The following is a 21,795-nucleotide window of genomic DNA, read 5'->3' on the forward strand; positions in this document are numbered from 1 at the left end:
ACAACTCCTAACATTTTTTCGACCAATTCTGGCATTGCAACTTGTGGACAATAGCGCTACTCATTTTGAATGGGCGCTAAACTACTTTCATTTACGTTGTATCAATGTTGATGCGTTCGATAAAGCCATAAAGTTGATTACAAATGATTCAGAACTTTTTAATAAGATTCTTTACCAATTGTAATTTGTACAAATTAAAAATAATATCTTAACACTTTTTAAATTAATGTTACATAATTTTGTAATTCTTATTTCTTTTCGGTAAATTTATTATTATTATGGTTGTAAATTATATTGAAATAGAATGTGTGGCGCTAAACTACTTTCATTTACGTTGTATAAATGTTGATGCGTTTGCTAAAGCCATAAAGTTGATTACAAATGATTCAGAACTTTTTAATAAGATTCTTTACCAATTGTAATTTGTACAAATTTAAAATAATATCTTAACACTTTTTTAATTAATGTTACATATTTTTATAATTCTTATTTCTTTTCGGTAAATTTATTATTATTATGGTTGTAAATTATATTGAAATAGAATATGTGTTAAAATAAAGGTTGTGTTTTTTCTTTTAAAAGCAACAACAACGAAAATGAATTTGATCTTTGATACTTATGACGATCGACCCACTTTAACGTGACGTCATTTTACTTTAGCTGCATGCGAAGAAGTAGTCACCGTGGTTATCAATGAAAATATTTAGTCTCGGCCAATCAAAGTACAGTAGGTCAACTATATTAGGCTAAGCGACGAGACGGTCTTTGTCAGCCATTATTTCCGCCTGGCGGAGTCAATGAAGGCTACTCAGCACGTTATTTGTTCATTGTTATTTTATGCAGGCAGCGAAAGAAGTGGACAAAATGGCCGGGAACTGTATCATGGTAGGTACAACCACAACTTATTTGTTTTATGTATTTTTTCCCATTCTCAATCAATGTGTACAATTTAGTGCGGTTTGTTTTTCTTGTATTTTTTTTTTACACGTTTACGATGGTTTTCGTAACTAACTCGAAATAGTGATAGGGGAGTCATAATTCGACGTCTAATTATAACTCCATAATTTAATAATCATCAAGCCAACCAGTTTACAACAATAAACACATAAAAATGGTATATTCAACAAAAATGTATTTTTTGTTGTCATTAAAATTGTAATGTAATTATCAATAATGGCCTTGGGTCATCAAACTGCACTTTTTAAGTTATTGGTTGGTAAATTATTTTATATTATTATTAAGGTGCGTCCAACAAAAATATATAATATAAAATGAAAGCACAAAATAGACAAAAACATAGGTAATCTTATTTTCTACATAAGGTAACATGTAATAAAACTCATTCCCCTCCCTCCCCTTCTCCAAAACAAGTACAACATGTAATTTAAATACAGTACATGATTATTCTTAATCTAGAAAACCAATCACTAATCCCCCCCCCCCCCCCCACAACACACACACACACCTTACGTACAACATGAAGGAAATATAATATAGTCTCGGCCAATCAAATTTAAGTACTGTACAGCATAATCTAATTACTGTATAGGTGTTTTTTCTTTGTTAGAATACCGGTATCCTTGGATAAAACTGTTGTTTGCTAAGTTTTAAGCAGGCAGTGAAACAATCACTGAGACGACGGCAGTATTATACATGATACCAGGATTTGTTTGTGTATTTATTTTGTTTATGCAATTGCACTTACTAAACAGTAACTTGTGTACATTTTAGTGTAGTAAGTTGTGGATTCCGTAGAAAGTTGTTTAAAAATGTTTTATAGTTATAGTTATATGGTTATATATATAGGCTACATTTATTACTTTAAATCTTCCATACTTTACAATCCTTAGGCCGGTACGGTACTAGGCTCCTTCAAGCCTAACTAGTAGTCGATCGATCCAAAGCCACAAGTTTTTTGATGAACAGTGCATGTTTACTTTATGTTATTGCCTACTTTACTACTCCCTTATTCAATATATGCCACGCTGTACTTTTGGTACATTTTATTTATATTTATTGGATTTTTTTAAATTTATAGTTGGCCTATAATTATGAAGAAATATCATCGCAATTAGGACAAACTCAACAATAACATTAACTTTTAAAAATCATTAAAAAAAGATTTTTTATTGAACATCAGCATGGAGTTCAAATGTGAACACTGTGGAGATAAATTTGAGTTAAGTGATTTGAAGGAGCATTTAGGAATACATGTGCGTTTTAAAGAGTTAAAATGTGAAAACACAAACGATGTTGAACCACAAGATGAGACACCCTATGAGAAAGAAGGTGAAAATTTGGAAATAAACGCTGCCATAGAAACTTCATATAAATGTGAACATTGTGGGAAGCATTTTGAACAAAAAGAAGATTTGAAACAACATTTGCAAATACACAGAGAAGAGAAACCATATGAATGTGAACAATGTAATAAAAGATTTAAACAGAATGCGAATTTGAAGAAACATTTGAGAATTCACACAGGAGAGACACCATATGAATGTGAGCATTGTGAGAAAAAATTTAAAGAAAGGGGGAATTTGAACAAACATTTGCGTTTACACTCAGGAGAGACACCATACGAATGTGAACATTGTGGTAAAAAATTTAAATGTAGCGAGAATTTGAAAAAACATTTGAGAATACACACAGGAAAAAAACCTTATGAATGTGAACATTGTGGGAAGAAATTTGCACACAGCGGGGCAATGAAAACTCATGTCAGAATTCACACAGGAGAAAAACCATATGAATGTGAACAATGTGGGAAGAAATTCGGAGCTAGTGGTTCTTTAAAAAAACATCTGAGAGTACATACTGGAGAAAAACCATTTGAATGTAAATATTGTTCAAAGAAATTTAGCACTAAAAAATATTTAATAGTACACACACGGTTACACACAGGAGAGCAACTATATGAATGTGAATATTGTGGGAAGAAAATTAACAATAAAGACAACTGGAGAAAACATGTGATGCTACACACAGGAGAGAGACCATATGAATGTGAGCATTGTGGAAAGAAATTTAGAGGTAATAGAAATTTAAAATTACATTTGAGCATTCACACTGGAGAGAAACCATTTGAATGTGAATATTGTGGGAAGAAATTTAACGATAAAGGACAATGGAGAAAACATGTGATGCTACACACAGGAGAGAGACCATATGGATGTGAGCATTGTGGAAAGAAATTTAGAGGCAATAAAAATTTAAAATTACATTTGAGAATTCACACTGGAGAGAAACCATTTGAATGTGAACATTGTGGTAAGAAATTCCAATGGCGGGAGACCTTCAAAAATCATTTGAGAATACACACAGGAGAAATACCTTATGGATGTGAACATTGTGGGATGAAATTTAAAGGAGGAAACCAATTGGAAATACATTTGAGAATTCACACAAAAATAACGCCACCATCTCATAATTTGGAACAGAACAAAGGTAATGTAAATGTAAAATCACCGTTGAAAATACTCAGACCACCATCTGGATCTTATGGATGTGAACAAAAATTTATAAATAATTTTATAACACACAAGAGAGAGACTGAATCTAAATGTGAACATTGTGGAATAAAATTCGAAACTATTGAACATTTAAAATTGCATTTGAGAATACACATAAAAAAGGAAATACCACCATATGAAATGGATTGTAAAGAAGAGACACCATATGGAATGGAACATAAAAGAGAGACACCATATGGAATGGAACCTAAAAGAGAGACACCATATGGAATGGAACATAAAAGAGAGACACCATATGGAAAGGAACATAAAGAGAAGACACCATATGGAATGGAACATAAAGAAAATAGTACACCACATGAAATAGAACATAAAGGAGATATACCATATGAAATGGAACATAAAGGCGATATACCATATGAAATGGAACATAAAGGAGAGACACCATATGAAATGGAACATAAAGGAGAGACACCATATGAAATGGAACATAAAGGAGAGACACCATATGAAATGGAACATAAAGGAGAGACACCATATGAAATGGAACATAAAGGAGAGACACCATATGAAATGGAACATAAAGGAGAGACACCATATGAAATGGAACATAAAGGAGAGACACCATATGAAATGGAACATAAAGGAGAGACACCATATGAAATGGAACACAAAGGAGAGACACCATATGAAATGGAACACAAAGGAGATATACCATATGAAATGGAACACAAAGGAGATATACCATATGAAATGGAACATAAAGGAGATATACCATATGAAATGGAATATAAAGGAGATATACCATATGAAATGGAATATATAGGAGATATACCATATGAAATGGAATATAAAGGAGATATACCATATGAAATGGAACATAAAGGAGAGACACCATATGAAATGGAATTTAAAGGAGAGATACCATATGAATTTGAACATACAGGAGACACATCATATGGAATGGAACATTTAATACACAGAACACAGATACCATATGAAATGGAACAATTAATAGGCATAGGCCTACACACAGGAGAAACACCATATGAGATGGGAACATTGTGGGATCGAATTTAACCAGAATGACAATTACATTATACTATTAATTTAACAATATCAAGTTTACCAGGGGCCATATAAAGTTTATCCTACTGCCGTAACTACACTTAGGCATACTTGTAGGAGGGATCGAGGGGAGGGTGTAATGTTTATCGCAGTGACTATCTCAAATAACCTCATCCGTTCAGTAGTATAACTTTTGACCTGATCCTTAATTTTACTGTAAATATATTTAGAAGAATACATTGGTTAGATAATGTTTAAACTATAAGTTACTAATAAGTTACTAATACTGTAAAGATGTATTGTCCCCCAAACCGGTTAAAATCAATCAAAAACACATTGTCTTCCAGACAATTTGTCTGCTTTAGCTTACAGTTTTTTTTACGTTAATATTTTTTTTCCGATCCAATTTGTGGTGAATAGTGAAGTGAATAACTATTATGTAACATTAAAATGGCATATTCAACAAAACATTTAACAAAATTATTTTTTTCAGATTCAAAATATACCTTTAAACAATTAATTAATTTGTGCAGACATATGTCTTTTTTTCGTTTATAAACAATTAGCGTCATTATGACAGGGTACAGATGATGGTTGAAGTTAAACATGTTTGACATTAAATCTTTCGTTTTTTGATCATTTTTCTTTGTCTTTTTGTTTCAATTTAAAACAAGGCCATATAGGTGGCTGGCTGCAGTCGCGTGCTCAAGTTAGTGTTTATGACCAACCTACCGACCAACCGACGGACCGACATAGTGAGTTGTAGAGTCGCGCTGCACGCGACTAAAAACTTCAGTTCCTGTTTTAATACGGAGGTTGGAGAAAACGTTAGAAAATGTATTCGTACGTTCATGAAAAGCGGAATAATATCTAATTTTTCTACATAATTGCAAGACGTTCAGCGTACATTCGAACACTGTAGCCTACCTTTTACAATTATTATAACAATTGGTAACGTAACAAAAGTCAACCACTAAAGTAAAAACAGTACTTTTTTGTAAGTGTGTGTGTGTCTATTTTCTATTGTTTGTTTCTTCTGTTGGATATTAATGGTGCTAAATCTTTTACATGAACGGAAGATGGAATCGTATTAATAGTAATAAAAGAGTATGCAAATTATGATGAATACTTTCGTTTGTCCCTTTTATTCAGATAATATTAGAACTAAATATATGATTTCCTTTAATTCAAATAACACAAATTGAAATATATTTATCGTTGTCTGCTACAAATACTAATCTAGTGTTGTTTTAATTTAGACGTTCTAAAAGGAAAGCATGATGGTCAAATGAACAATGTGTAAGTTTATTTGTAGTTATTTGAATTACTGAAACAAATTGTAATACAGTAATTCGTATTAAAAATATATAATTTGCTATTTACCACTTTCAGCTGAATATGCCTCACTTTAGTCAAATGAACAATGTGTAAGTTTATTTGTAATTATTTGAATTACTGAAACAAATTGTAATACTTCTTCTTCTCTAGACTTCTGGTCAAGGGCATTTATACAGCACATAGGCCAGAGGCCCGAAGTAAACCGATATCTTTTCTCCTTTCTGCCCACAGGTATCAGGAGACATCAGCGACATTCATCCAGATGAGCACCATGAAATAATATGTAATAATATGTTCTTGTTGTGAGTTTTTAATATTGGTATTGTTGTATTGTCATGTTATTTTATATATTGTAATTATGATGTATTTGAAGACGAGCAATGTAAATTTTCTCCTTGTGGGAACGAATAAAGATTATACTTGATACTTGATACTTGATACTTGTACATATTATTATATTATTTACAAAAATTAGATGCAGAAAGAAATATTTCTTTTTTTAATTCACAAAAAATGTATTTAGACATATTTTCCATTAAAGTGATATTTCTGGAAGCCATTAAAATAATGAACTTACTTTCAGAAGGGAAATTATAAAACTAAACTGGTAATAACTCATGACGTAACTTATTTAGAATGGACAAATTAACAGAAAGTGATATTCATCATCTATGTTATTGCTATGACATAATTTATATATTCTATAGTAATTCGTATTAAAAATACATAATTTGCTTTTTTCCACTTTCAGCTGAATATGCCTCACTTTTTATTGAGGGTAAGTGTTCAATTAAAACAGATCAGATGATAATTTAAAAGTTATATTGTTCTGTTTCAAAACAAATTGACTTAATATATAATAGTCAATTAACACAACCTTTACAATTATACACAAATATTTTTTTGAAAAAGTAGAATTTCAAAAGTATTATAAAGGCGTGTATCCTACTGTATTATGCAATTTCTATTGTAGTGTTCAATCAAGTCCACCCAATTTCATCGCCACGCCACTCTAACAATTGTTTTATGTTATTGTCCCGGTGGGTGCATTACAATCAATTAGTAAAATAATCTAATTTGCATATACAGTCTCAGCCAATTACGTGTCCTGCCGGTCTTGCTGAAGACTTCTTTTCCTCCCATTCCATTAATAGGCAGCAAGTGGACGACTGATGAGAGACGATAATTAGGTAGGTAGGTAGGTAGGGTTGCCACAACTAAGTTTAAACTTTTATACGTTAATTGTTGCCCTTCCAAGTTTTTACGAATTGTTGTGTTTGCCTAAATTGTCTATACTCTACACCCATTTCTGTTGTTTTCTTTTTCTCCTTACTTTTTGAAAAGTTTACTTGTGTTCAACATTCTAAATACTATTAGCAGCATAAACATTGAGGTACTCAATTGAGGGACTGTGTATTAGCAAAGGAAAAGAGGAGTTTTTTTATGATTCGTACACATTTAAATATTTTAGATGTATTCACTATTTCTTTCAATTGAGGCAATCACGGTGTATAATGTTACATGTATGTATTTGGACCATGTTTCTTACGACGATACGAGAACTACAGTACTGTATAGATTAAAAACAGGTTTTCCGATTCCCTATACATTTTCAGTGTAAATATAAATTATTCTAATTTATAAATAATAGCGGAACCAGAAGGCAGGATATAAAAGTTGTAAAATGAAGTGAAGTGTCCAATATTTTACATTAAAATTGAGGGGTGTGGGGCTTCCCCTTCCTTCTGGATCCATGACGTGAAAAGTTACCCACTGCGTCCGTTCTTCGATTCTTTCTGGAAAGCTTGGACAGCTTTACCTCAGGCGGCTGGTGAATGTTGTTACATCTCCCTGGTTAAATGTACTAATGGGAACTTTTCCACTTTGATCCACGTGTACCAGTACGTGTACTGAAAAATACAGGGTTTATTATTTCCATTCTTTTTATATTCTTTTTCTTTCAAATTTTTATTTAGATATATGTGGAGAACGACGATTGAAATTTGACTTTATTGATAAACAAAAACTAATCGATCAAGTAAAAAAGAGGAAAACCAACATGAAGTACAAATGTGAACACTGTGGAGATAAATTTGAGTTAAGTGATTTGAAGGAACATTTAGGAATACATGTGCATTTTAAAGAGTTAAAAGACTACGAGCATTTTCAACTACATGATCAAAAACGAAAAGAAATTGAGAATTTGGAAATACACACCACCGAAGAAACTTCATTTGAACATTTTGGGAATAAAGAAAATGAGAATTTAGGAGTATGCACCGATGAAGAAACTTCGTATGAATGTGAAAATTGTGGAATGCAATTTAACAAAATTGATGTTTTAAATAAACATTTGAAAATACACACAAGCGAGACACCATATGAATGTGAACATTGTGGAAAAAATTTTAAACAGAATGCTAATTTCAAAAAACATTTGAGAATTCACACAGGAGAAACACCATATGAATGTGAACATTGTAGGAAGAAATTTAAAGAAAGGGGGAATTTGAATAAACATTTGAGAGTACACACAGGAGAGAAACCATATGAATGTGAACATTGTGGAAAGAAATTTAGCTGCAGTCAGAATTTGAAAAAACATTTGAGAGTACACACAGGAGAAACACCATATGAATGTGAACATTGTGGAAGAAAATTTAAACAAAGTGGAAAATTAAAAGTACACGTTAGATCTCACACGGGAGAGACGCCATTTGAATGTGAACAATGTGGTAAGAAATTCAAAGCTAATGCAAATTTGAAAGATCATTTTAGAGTACATACAGAAGAGACGCCATATGAATGTATATTTTGTACAAAGAAATTTAAGTCTAATGGGTCTTTAAACTCACATTTGAAATTACACACAGGAAACTTACCATATGAATGTGAACAATGTGGGAGGAAATGTGCCTCTAATGGAATATTAAAAAAACATTTGAGAATTCACAGAGAAGAGAGACCATATGAATGTGAACATTGTGGGAAGACATTTAAAACAAATGAAGGATTAAAATCACATTTGAAAACACATGGAGAGCCACGGTATAAATGCGAATATTGTGGAGTGAAATACCAAGATAAAAGGTGCTTCCAAATGCATTTGGAAAGACACACAATAGGGAATGAATGTGAAGATTATATTATCAAATCCAATTGCAATGATATGTTTAACTTACGCACAGAAGAGACATCGCATGGTAACATTTATAACTTGCATACATTTTAAATAACATGTGAGAATACACACAAGAGAGCCGAACATTGTGTACACAATGTGTAATGTCTCTATTTTAATTTTACAGCGAATAATATTAAGATACCAGTGCATTTTAGAATAACAGAAGAAATTGAGCGTTATTTATTTTTTCCATTAAAAGTATTTTTCTTGTATTAAATAAGTTTTAATTTGATTGGCCTTGATTGATTTCTTGTAGGAAAGAACATCTATGAATTTTACATCATTTTTAGGAGGTTGATGTTATGACATAGGTTTTAAACGAATAATACTGCTTTTTAATAAGTGTCAATTTTATCATACAATGTGAATACTGTACGTTGTATTACTATTTCAAATCGTTTTGTTTAATATCTGCTTCTTTTTTGTTATGTTTGCCCATTTTTGAGCAACAGTAGTTTTGGCCAATCACAAAACAGTACAAGTTCTACCGTACAGTGTGTACTGTATGAAATCGCACACAATTTCAATACTGGTATGTTATGTATCGTACTGTATTTGTTAAGTTATGTTGTTGTGAAGTGTTGGACTTAAACCACACAAAATGATTCGTTTTCGTTCTATTGTATATAGCTTTGGTTTTTATTATTTATTGTTCTAATTTTGTGGCTGTAACGCTTAACCCTCTACTATAATAAATTGAAGATGTCCTATACCATTCTCTATTTGCCTTTACTAATCGCACCGATTTTTCTTTACGATAGCTAAATGTGTTAAAATATATTACACAAAAGACAACACAGGCACACTTAAGTTATGTCGTTATTGCTATTTTAATTATATTTAATTTGGTATATGATGCAAAGGCAAAGTTATTCTTTATTTGCTACTTAAATTTAAAGTTACAATATTCATCACTGATCACTCAGTAGAAATTGTTATTTTCATTTGCAAGCTTGAATTAAACCCTAAGAAATAACATTTTCATAAATAGGCCTAAAGACATTTTTATAAAATTTCTTAATTTAAAACAATAAAAGGCGTAGGCCTATAATTGAAAAAAAGAATGAGGCCTAAAATGGATTTTTTTTAAAATAATTATAACATAGAAGAAATGTTTTTCCGATGTCTGACGGTTAGTGACAATGAATTGAGACGGATCACCAACTTGGTCGGTCTTCAGTAAGTTGATATTATTATATGAGTAGGTTGTCCAATTTTTATTCTATCAAACCATCTTGACTTTGGTCGACTTTTCAATTTTTCCTTGCAAAGGTGTCTTCTAGAGATATGCCATCTTCTAGTAAAATGAACGAAAGTGTTGAGTTTCTTTTTTTTAGTAAATTACTTTTTGGATTTACTCCTTGTAGTACGACTGGCACAGTGGCTCTTTTCATTGTTTCAACCGTTTCAAGCCCGGTTTCAAGTGTGCCATTCCAGGTTGCAAATGCATATGGAATTGTAAAGATCAGTGGCGTATCCAGTGGGAGGCCGGAGGACCCCCCCCCCCCTCCCTGATTTCGTGTCACATCATCCCGTCCGTCGACAAACAAAGGTGCCGAGGAAAAAAATAAACTATTTTTCTGACAATAATTGAACTGTAAACATAATTCTTTTGAGTGTTTGTTTATTTACATACCATATCCCTTCAGATCAACTATTTTTTATTTTCATTACATCTAACGAAACACGTAAAAAATGTGGTCAAAATATCGTACTACTTAGCACGTACGTACGGCCGTACGCGGTATAGATTGTTTACTCAAAAGTCTTACCTTACCCTTACCCTATTCAACCTTGTTTTTGCAGTTGAGCCTCTCCTCATGACCTGGGATTTGTATGTCTTCCTACGCTAAGATTATATAGTTCCACATGCCATGTGCTTTTTTGTCTAAGATATATTTATTATAAGTGCCAAAAACCCGTTTTTTTTCTCGATATGAGGCCTTTATTATTCAAAATTTTTAAAGAAAAGCACACATACCATAAAAAATATCCATGTATTTCATTTTTGGAACAGAATATTCCCTGAGGCTCAACTACAAAACCACAATTTTGTGATATGATGTCATCGTAAGCCAATCAAAGCTGAGCTTTCTCGCGATTGGCATTGCTCACGGTTGAATGATTTTGGATTCTATCTGATTTGATTGGTGGATGCGAATCACCCGCAGCGGAATGTTTTCTCTCGCGCGTGTACCATGAATCTCTCTGATCGTTACTACACAAAGTTAGAGCAATGAATTGGCCCGAATTCCGTTAAGTAAACAACTTTATATATTTATAAGCATTTAATAACATGTTTTATTGATATTTCCAATGAATGGTGATATATAAAATAAATTACTAAAAAATTTTTTTAATTTTGAAAAAAAGTGGGTCATTTTGAAGTATCATAATAGTTATTAACTTTCACCAAAAATTAGTTTTAAAAAATTTAACCGAAATACATATGTTTTTTTTGTTCAAAAAATAACTTTGACTTCCAGTCAAAGTTTTCAATCAAAACATATCTCATAATGCAACGCACTTATTTGGCTACTCTGTATGCATAATCATAAACCTTTCTCGCGATCTGTGTGGAAACACCTTCTCAACCGTGACAAGTTGTAAACAATCCTAATTAGCATCATGCATAATGCATACTCATGGTTTGAAATCTTTGTTTACTTTCGCTTGCGACGATTTCCCAGACGAAATGTAATCTAATTAATTTACCTGTTAATTATGTAAAATTGTTGTTTTTGGCTCGAATTTTCGACTTAAAGTGAATAACTTTAATATTACTTTGATATGGCCAATTTAAATTTAGAATATTTTTTTTCATTTTTTGTGTTTCAAGGGACAATACATCTTTAACTAAATATGTTACATATATATACAGTATATACAATATTTACACATAAGTTGGCTTAATTTTTACATAGGTTTATCCATCAGTATTTTTACTTTCTTATTTTTTTTATGGACACATCCTCAGTACAAAGAATGTTTTAAATATATACTGTATTTTAACTAAAATTCAGTATATAAAATAATTTAACTTAATTACATAATGTACAATATTTACACATATGATAGTATTGCCCAATAGAATTTACTCATTTTTTTAGGCACAGGCCTAGGCCTAGCCTAGGGCTTCTACTTCTAGGCCCATAGCTAGCTACCATTTTAAAAATAAAACCCCAAACAATCGAAATAACTATTCCGAATCTGTCTTATGCTGCATTACGCGAGTTAACATATTATTTCAGATGAAAAACATTGAGTTTTATATTTTTTTATCCATACGTAATTACACCAGCATTAAAGATAACATTAAAATGTAGGCCGTTTATGAGCGGGTTTATGAGCTATTTCGCCGATTTCTTATCGCTGGGAAATTCCCCACCAGCGACATCGATCGATCGAGGAGTAGGCCTAGGCTAGAGGCCTAGCGTGCATGCCGGAACGGGTGGATTATTGCTATATAAATAACAAGTTTGAACAAAAGAGCTTACGAAAATCTTAGGTAAATTTTTATTAAACGTAGGCCAACTTGCTTGGCGAATCCATGCCTTTTAAATAATTTAACATGTTCGTATTATCGGATCGTACAGTAAAACCAAATAAAACAACCTCGTCGTGCGATGTGCGATCTGTTGTTCTTTTTGCAGCGGATCAACATTGGTAGAGTTCATTAATTATGAGGGTGTTTAAAAATGTAATAACATAACTATTAAAAACGTATCTCAACCACTGTGTAATCAAAGCGTTTATTTAGTTAAAACTTGGACCCTCCCAAAATTGATAATCGCGTATTCCGGTTACCACGTGATTGATTCACGGTTGGTTGCACGCTTCTTTTTTTTCTACGTCCGGCGTGTAGTACACCGTGCATGTTTATATTATTGTTACGGTTTAAACAAAGGCAGTGCATACAAATAAAAATACAATAATAGACCACGGAGACTGCATGAATAGACATTGTTTCAACATCCTGCCTCACTTTTGTTTGGTTATTGACTATTGTTGACCTGGGCTGAGCCTGGGTGTAACCGTAAATCAATTTGGCCAAAAATATGGGGAAATTTGAAAATGCGGTAAAAAAAATCAAAATGCGGTAGAAAACGTCGAGATAGCGGTAGCGCGGTAGATGGGTACTAAAAGCGGTAGACTACCGCGAGTAGCGGTAGACTTGGGACCCCTTGGTTAAAATATAATATTTTAACCAAAAATGGCGTAGAATTGTCGACTGAGGCCGCAAATTGTTTTACTTCTTTGCTTTCGTTGCTAAAAACGATCATTTTCGGCGATGTTTTAGACCCTATATTTCGAAAACTACAAGTCAGATTTTCCTAATTCTTTCTTTATTGTAATATGAATACAACATACTAACAGATGATGTTGGTTTGGTTTTAATTTTGCATCGTTATTCATATAAGACAATATGACTATGCAATTCTAGAACATATTGATCAGGTGTATGTAGGCCTACAGATATTTATTTATTTATTTATTTGGAATTACACCTTTAGATCGGTGGCACACTTAGCACAAAGGTGCATCCTTCACAATATAAAATATAACAATTAACAGAAAAGTAAAAAAAGGCAAAAGCAACTATCAACCCCTATCCTACCCCCCCCCTCCCCCCAATTTACATCGATACATACAGTAGATCATTACTTTACGCAATGAATACAAAACAAGATATAGTAAAAGTGTATAAAATAAAATAAAATCAACTGATAAACACAGCTTATTACGAAAACTCCCCCCCCCCCCCCACTTTTTTTCAATTAATTAATGTAGCAATGTAGATAACATAGTTATTGAGTCATGGAATTCAGTGAATCATTTCGAAATTTCCATGCTTGTTTTAGGTATCTTTTACAAAAACTATCCAAAATATTTTCACACTCTTCATCAATTAAATTATCTGAGTATCCCAAAATATACTTAAGTTTGTCATTTTCATGAGAAGTATAAAAAGTATCAAACATATCTTTGCTGCCATTTCTATACATATCCACATATAAATTCAATAATTCCTGATTACGTATATTATTTAAAGCTGGACAATTAAGGATGAAATGATGGATGTCTTCGTCCGAATTTGTACCGCACAATTTACATTTTTTATTATTATCAATATTCCAATTTGCAGTTCTATCATTCAAAGGTAGAGTATTTGAACGAGCTTTAAATTTTAATGCAGCAAAATTAATTTTATCAATTAAGTAATATTCAAGTCCAGGTTTTGATTTTAATGTTTCATAGATGTGGAGACTTGATTTATTTTGTAATTCAATTCTCCATTCATCTATCATTATATAGTTAAGTTTTCTTAAGATTTCAGAAATTGGAAAGTAGACTTCTTTATAATTTGAGAGAGTGGTGAAAATATTTTTGGATTCACAATTACACTTCAAGAGAATATCGTTTATACAAGATAGAAACTTATACCTTAAGTCTTTACATTCACAATTAAGTTGTAGCATTTCAATAAACATAATTTTTGGCCATCGATAGTTTTCCATCTTTATAATTCTATGGAAGTATTTCATACGAAGAGCGTTATGAATCTCGTTAATTGGAGACCAACCAAGCTCTCCATATAAGGCGGCACAAGGTGTATTTCGAGGTGCTTTTAAGATATAACGCGCCATTTGGAGCTGGAGACGCTCAAGTTTATCTATATCTATTCTACTTAAAGAGCACCATACTGAACAACCATAGTTGATAGATGGGAGAACTATCGATCTCCACAGAGTATTCCCATAATATACTCTGTTAAAGTTATCAAAGCTACTGATAATTGATTTAACGTACGCTATTAGTCTTTGACCTTTTTTTATAACATTCTCAATTTGTATATGGTCATTTAATTTACGAGAAATATGTACACCGAGATATTTATATGATTCAGTTTCAGATATAAAGCCATTACCTAATTTCCATTGTCTTACTTTATCAACACGTTTACCAGTTATCAGTATATAAACAACACTTCTTCGTTATTTAAGAGAATCCGTTGACAGCATTAGAACATCATCACCGTCAGCGGCGATTCTCATTAGCGGTGATTTTAACGAAGCCCGCGCGAAAGTTAAACAATTTTGCTCGTCAACTGGTCTTCGACAAGTTGTCAAAACTTCAACTAGGGACAACAGTGGTAATATTCTGGACTTGCTTATAACTAACTGTTATCAACATTACGAAGAACCGGTTGTTCATGCACCCTTTGGTCGTAGTGACCATAATTCGATTTTATGGAAACCAAAACCTGGATTCGTCTGCATTAAGGGCCGCAATGTTATTAAGTCTTTCCGGCCTTTTAGCGAATCTGCTTGCAATAGATTTGGTCAATGGATAACATCACAAGATTGGCATGAAATACTGGAAACCGATGACCTTGATGAAAAAGTAAATATTTTCGAATCAACATTATGTCTGGCATACGAACGTTGTTTTCCAAAGCGCAGAATTAAAGTTCATTCAAATGACAAACCATGGATCACACCAAAAATAAAAGGACTTTGTAAGGAGAGACAAATTAGCTTTCATAAATATGGAAAAATGTCCCGCCATTTCCGTACACTTAGAAACTAAGAAAGTAATTTGGGAAATCAAACAAGCAAAGATTAAATACTACAAATACGAAGTTAACAATCTGCAAAACACTAACGCAAAGCAGTGGTTCCAAAAAGTTAACCAAATATGCGGTACGAATAAAAAGAAATCGGTGTTGAATCTAGAAACTGAAGAAACCGATCCGCTTAAAATTTGCGAACTAATAAATAACTACCTAGCGAATATATGCCAGAAGATTGAACCCCTACAAACTAATAGTCTACCATCATACCTTCCTTGTGGCTATGCACCGACACTCAACTTCTGGCAGGTGTATCATCAGCTTCAGAAAATAAACTGCAACAAATCAGTTGCCCCGGGTGATCTACCGCCTTGCGTCATCAAAGAATTCGCATTTGAAATTGCATCACCGTTAGTTGACATCTACAACGCATCACTCTCGCAAGGCATAGTCCCGCGCAAGTGGAAAGAGGCGACCATAACCCCACTTCCTAAAGTGAAAGGACCGGTTAACTTAAATCAAATCAGACCCATATCCATTACACCAATTTTTGAACGCATGCTAGAACACTTTGTCTCGTCATGGATAAAACCCAAGATCGCGCCTAAATTAGACGAAATGCAATTTGGAAATCGCACAGGAGCGTCTACAAGTCACTATCTTACTAGCATGTTACACTATTTACTTCAAGGCCTTGATAAACCTGGACACGAAGCAACGGTTATTGCAGTTGATTTTCGTAAAGCGTTTGACCTAATTGATCATACAATCGCTGTCAAGAAGTTAATTGATATTGGAGTTCAACCTGAATTGATGCCGTGGATTTGTGATTTTCTGAGCGAACGTAAACAGAGAGTGAAACTCAATGGCGGTTTTTCAAACTGGCAAGGAATAACTTGCGGAGTTCCTCAGGGGACGAAACTGGGTCCCTTAATTTTCCAAGTAATGGTTAACAATTCGCTTAGAGACTTCCCAAATCGGTGGAAGTATGTAGATGATTTGTCAATATGTGAAGTTCACAACAAGAAAACCCCGCCTAATGTTCAAGATCAATTAAACGAACTATCACAATGGACCAAAGACAATAATATGATAATTAATATTGAAAAAACTAACTTTATCAAACATTTCTTAGCTCAGTCACAACCCTGATAGTAGTCTGGGCTCCAGACGGAGTTTTGTAAAAATATAAATATTTTTGCACATATGGCGTTTCATACGTGTATTACTTGAGTTTGGCTACTCCGTCTGGGGAAACACGCATAAGTCACGTGGTTTGACACCAAGAATTCTTGGTGCATAAATTATCGGACCAGTTGACTAGTTTCAGCCGCATGCCATTGGCTACTCACTCGTACGTCGTTTTAATATTCATATTTCAGAATTTCAAAGACTCAACGTCTAAGACGATGCGCATGCGCTATGTTACGTTTAGACAATGTGTACTTGGGGTACATTGATGAAAGTTTCTGAAGGCTAAAAATGATTTTATATGCCTAGTAGTCTGGTAAACATTTGATGAGATTTTTCCCAAGAACATGAAAACTCGTCGTGATATGATAGGCTAGCTTCTCCGCCAAATCAAACATTGAATGGATCATTTATTATGCGGAGAAAATTTGATTTAATTCCCACCCAGACCCTGTCCTGTTCTGTGTAGTGGTGTAGCCCTGTTGGGTGGTATGTACCTTATTGGCGTTTTATTTGGAAGTACGTACGAGTTGAGTAGCCCTACGAACCCGCCTACGATCGAAGGAGGCCTAGGCCAGAACAATTAATAAACAAAACAACTTGGCAACACGATTTTATATTTCAACAGTTGTTCGGTCTCGATCGTACATTCAGCACACTGTACGTACGTACTCGATCTTTTTCATTTTGAAACAAAATGATCATTGGTTGATTCGAAATCCATATTTACATACCGCCCGCCCCATATAGCCAAATACGGTATGATAACCTACGTCATTCTTATCGGATGTTTGCGGTTTGCAAATCGATTTCTATACGTGTTTCACAAGTCTGTATTTTCAGACAAAAATCGCGGTCGAAATAAAAACAAATAAATAAAAAAAAAGACAATAAATACAGACTTATATATTTTGTTTCATGTTTTGAAGTATAATAAGTCCAATTTCCGGGACCTCCAACTCTATTTTTCTAAATTTTTTTTGAACTTTTATTTTTTAAATTGAAAAATATGGATTGAAACAGTCATCGCGCATCGTTTTTTTGCACGCAGTATTTTATTTATGAATTATAAAAAATGGAAAAAATGGCTACCCTAAATCTGATTAAAATGACCTCAAATGACGCTAGAACGCGTTGCTTCCGGGGCCGTCGCTTCCCTGGACCCCCACCGGGGGCCCTTGGCGGCCCCCCTGGCCCCCAGCCTAGTGATGCTCGTGTGAGGGTGTAAATTGTACTCCTCCGCATAGAATAAATAGGACGGGACAATTTACATGTTAGTCCAGTTTTATGTCACTGGTTAATAAAAATAGATAAATAGTGTTACATAAATATTTATTATCACGGTCTAATATGGCATTTTTAATGTATGGGTAGATAATGTGTTAAGCGGAATAATCCGCACCCATTACGCGTATTCGTCGGAGAATGGTAAGCTTGGGATGATACCTGATACATCCTCTCTCCTTCGGACGCTTGCATCGACTAGACGTGTATTTGCCTAGCCTGTTAAACAATTTAATTATTTCTTTTTGTTGAGAGCACATCGTTTGATCTTGATGTAATCTGTAAGTTTTAAATATTGTTTAATTTATAATATGTTTAGGTTAAATACAGTTTAACCCGGTTTAAGTTTGTTAAATTTACTTTTGTCTCTATATGCATTAGCACTCCACTGGTACGGCGACGGTTGCACTGGGTGTAACCTGTTGAGTGTTGTGTGCGGTATACGATCGTAATTCTTAGCTTAGCGATGTTAGAAGATTGATCAAAATATCCCTTAAGGAATCTGAATTAAGGCTAAAACCTTTATTTACTTTGTTTATCATATGTTAGCCTAGTATGGAATATTATGTTTTACCGTGTTAATTGATAGTTATGTTAATTTAAGTCTGATAAAGTTCTATGACCTTGTGTTTAGTGGGTCGTTGATTATTCGAACATGTGCGATGTTTATGGCTTTCAATCAGAGATCTGGTTGAGGGCAGCACATAATGTAAACAAATATGTCTGCGCCCACGAGACGATGTGCGATGCATATCGCGACGATTTTAGATACTAGATTGCATGGCCTAGCTTTATTATATATTCCATTTTACAGTATATTATTGTGTTTCAATTAATAATACTATAATTGATGTTTTTAAACTTAAATGCTTATCTGTTGCTGTATAGTTGGTGGTCTTCATTTATTGAACAATGAGATGATTTATATTTTGTTTAGTTTTGAGATATGTTTTATGATTTTGTTACACAGGTCTTGTTCCTGTTTACTGTTAGCGACGGCTGCAGTGTTGTGTTGGGTTTTAGCTTCTGTTTCTGTTATTAAACAATTGCGATTAAACTGGAAACTGAATCAGGTCTATTCTATTATGTGTCAGTGATCATTAATTGCTCTCCCACAAGCTATTCAAACACCAACGGACACGATCCGAAGGTCACATAATTTTGGTGCCGAAACCTGTTTTATAAATCCAATTTGTTCAAAAAAAAAAAAAAAAAAAAAAAAAAAAAAGGTAACAGTATGGCTAATAACCAACACAATGCTGCAGCGGATTCATCGCTGGATGCATCAATACCAGATCCGATTTCTACAAACACACCTATAATGCCGGAACTTAGTATCCAAGGACAACCGAGGCGACCACGACCAAGACTTCCCAGATCCAGTACACCAAGGAGTGGTGCAGTAAACAGCCCAGAGATGGCATCGGACGTCAGCGTAGTTCAACCAGGGACATCGCCGCTGCTGTTGGCTGGATTTGATCCACCACCTACAATGGATACTGTACCAAGAGTGATCTCATCCCATCAGATCAAGAGTGTTCCCACATTTACTGGGAGGGACAAGGATGGATTAAAGGTGGAAGACTGGGTTAGAGATATTAAGTATTTGTTAAGATCTAAAGGTTATTCTGCACCGCTTCCCCAATTCCATGAGATTGTAAGACACACTGGGGGTCGGGCCCGTGACCTTGTATTGAACTTGGAGAGTAGGGGTCCAGACCTAACGACACCTGATGCTGCTCTGAAAGAATTGGTCAGAGAGTACGGGGACTTAAACGTTACTGTGTCACCTATGGCAGCTTTTTATGCCCGTTTTCAGCAGTCCACGGAAACGCCACGGGACTATGCAATTGCGCTCGAAGCACTGTTACGCAGAGTATGTGGCCAACTCGAGTCACAACATTCTGAACTGATGGATCGAGATGGGGTTTTATGCACCCAGTTCATGTATGGCCTGCGAGATGTAGAGGTAAAGAATCGGCTGGCTCCGATGCGCCCAAGGCAGATGAAATTCGAAGCTTTAAGGGAAGAATTACGTATCATCTCCTATGAATTGGCACAAGACCGTGATCGGTTTGGCGGGTCCCACCAAGCAAAGCTGTATTCACAGACGGTAACAAGACCCAAAGACCGTGGTACAAAGGCCGAAGCAAAATCAACGACACCAACCACGGATATCAGCCTCGAGATATTAGAGAGATTGAAGGCTTTAGAGGTACGTATCCATGGGATCGAGAACAAGGCAGAAGATTATGGCAGACCTCGGGCACAACCCAGAAGGAATGCCTGCTTCAAATGCGGCAAAATTGGTCATTTTGCCAGAAACTGTTTTCAGACTAACAATCACCCCGCATCAGTGTCACAGCAGCAACAACAGGCTTACTTTGAAAATCAGACACCTTTTCAGCCACAAAATCACCCTGTACAAATACCACAGCAGCCGCCACAACAAATGTACTTTGAACACCAGATTCCATTCCAACCACAAGGCCCTCTTCAACAATTTGGCAGACCATGGTATCCCACTAGTCAACAGCTTCCAGTAAACCAACAAACAAGCCGACCTGAAACAGCTGCTGCCAGCCATAAGCCTTCTTTAAACGGGTAGGACCTGCAGACGACGGGCTATCTGTTGGTATGAATTTTCACAAGTGCCCAAACAAATCGATAAAGGGATTAATCGGTCCAGTGAATGAAGCTATTGTATCCATATCTGGTCAAGTTTGTAATGCTCTTTTAGATACAGGTTCGCAAGTTACAACCATCACTGCAGATTTCGTCAATAATCATCCAACTTTAAAGATCCAGAAGCTACAGCCAGTTGCTGTGAACATTGAAGGGGCTGGGGGTCAGTTAGTACCCCACCATGGTGTTCTGCTCATCAACTTGGAAGTAATGGGAGTAAAGTTGGAGGCGGTTCCGGTACTGGTTGTACCATCAACGACATCTAGAGTAAAGATGCCCTGTCTCATTGGAACGAATGTGATACGACCAACACGTGACAAACTACATGGTCAGTATGGACGGTCATTTATGGAAATCGTTCGGGAGAAATCTACTACATGGTTTGCAGCATACCAGTCTCTAAATGGTGATGGGATGGACCTTGCTGATGCAACTGGTGAAATAGGAGCGATTCATTATAGGGGACGCCCAATCACTTTTAAGCCTGGGGCCCAGCGAGATGTCGTTGGATATGCACCAACCCACACAGACGGCCGCACATTTTGTGGACTTGTTGAGGATGGTGACCCGCAGGAAAAGTTGAGGGTAGGCAGTTTACTGACAGAAGTCAAGGAGGGTAAAGTAACTGTGCGGATGTGTAACCTTTCTTCAACAACAGTGATGCTTAATAAAGGTAATCTAATAGCTAACTTGTTGTATGCAACACCAGCCGAAGACTTAGCACATACAACTCGACTCGTTCTTTCCAGTGAAAACTCGGTGTTGGTAAACAAACAGGAATTAAAGCAAATACCTGATGTACATGTTCCAACTGGAGACTTGTCAGAAACAGAAATTAAGGCCCTCCACAATATCCTCTGTCAAAACTCTGATGTCTTCTCCATGGGTTCAGATGATTTTGGCCACACCACAACTCTTCAGCATGATATACCCCTCATCGATTCAACCCCATTCAGAATGCCATATCGCCGCATACCACCCTCAGACTTCAAGGAAGT

General features: G+C 34.8%; 2 protein-coding genes across 2 annotated transcripts; both read left to right on the forward strand.

The window, feature by feature from the left end:
• The first annotated feature begins 800 nt into the window (after positions 1–800).
• LOC140040799 (uncharacterized) lies at positions 801–9,297 on the forward strand. The gene is made up of 4 exons (XM_072087011.1): positions 801–885; positions 2,039–3,906; positions 6,631–6,657; positions 7,856–9,297. Exons 2-4 carry the CDS (start codon positions 2,142–2,144, stop codon positions 9,109–9,111), a joined length of 3,048 nt encoding a protein of 1,015 aa, XP_071943112.1. The 5' UTR covers positions 801–885; positions 2,039–2,141; the 3' UTR covers positions 9,112–9,297.
• An 8,790-nt stretch (positions 9,298–18,087) lies between these two features.
• On the forward strand, positions 18,088–20,720 carry LOC140055153 (uncharacterized). The gene is made up of 2 exons (XM_072100390.1): positions 18,088–18,393; positions 19,083–20,720. The coding sequence occupies exon 2, from the start codon at positions 19,350–19,352 to the stop codon at positions 20,718–20,720; it is 1,371 nt and encodes a 456-aa protein (XP_071956491.1). The 5' UTR covers positions 18,088–18,393; positions 19,083–19,349.
• Positions 20,721–21,795: the final 1,075 nt, after the last annotated feature.

This window comes from Antedon mediterranea, chromosome 1, assembly GCF_964355755.1.
Source record: "Antedon mediterranea chromosome 1, ecAntMedi1.1, whole genome shotgun sequence".
NCBI classification, from domain to species: Eukaryota; Metazoa; Echinodermata; class Crinoidea; order Comatulida; family Antedonidae; genus Antedon; species Antedon mediterranea.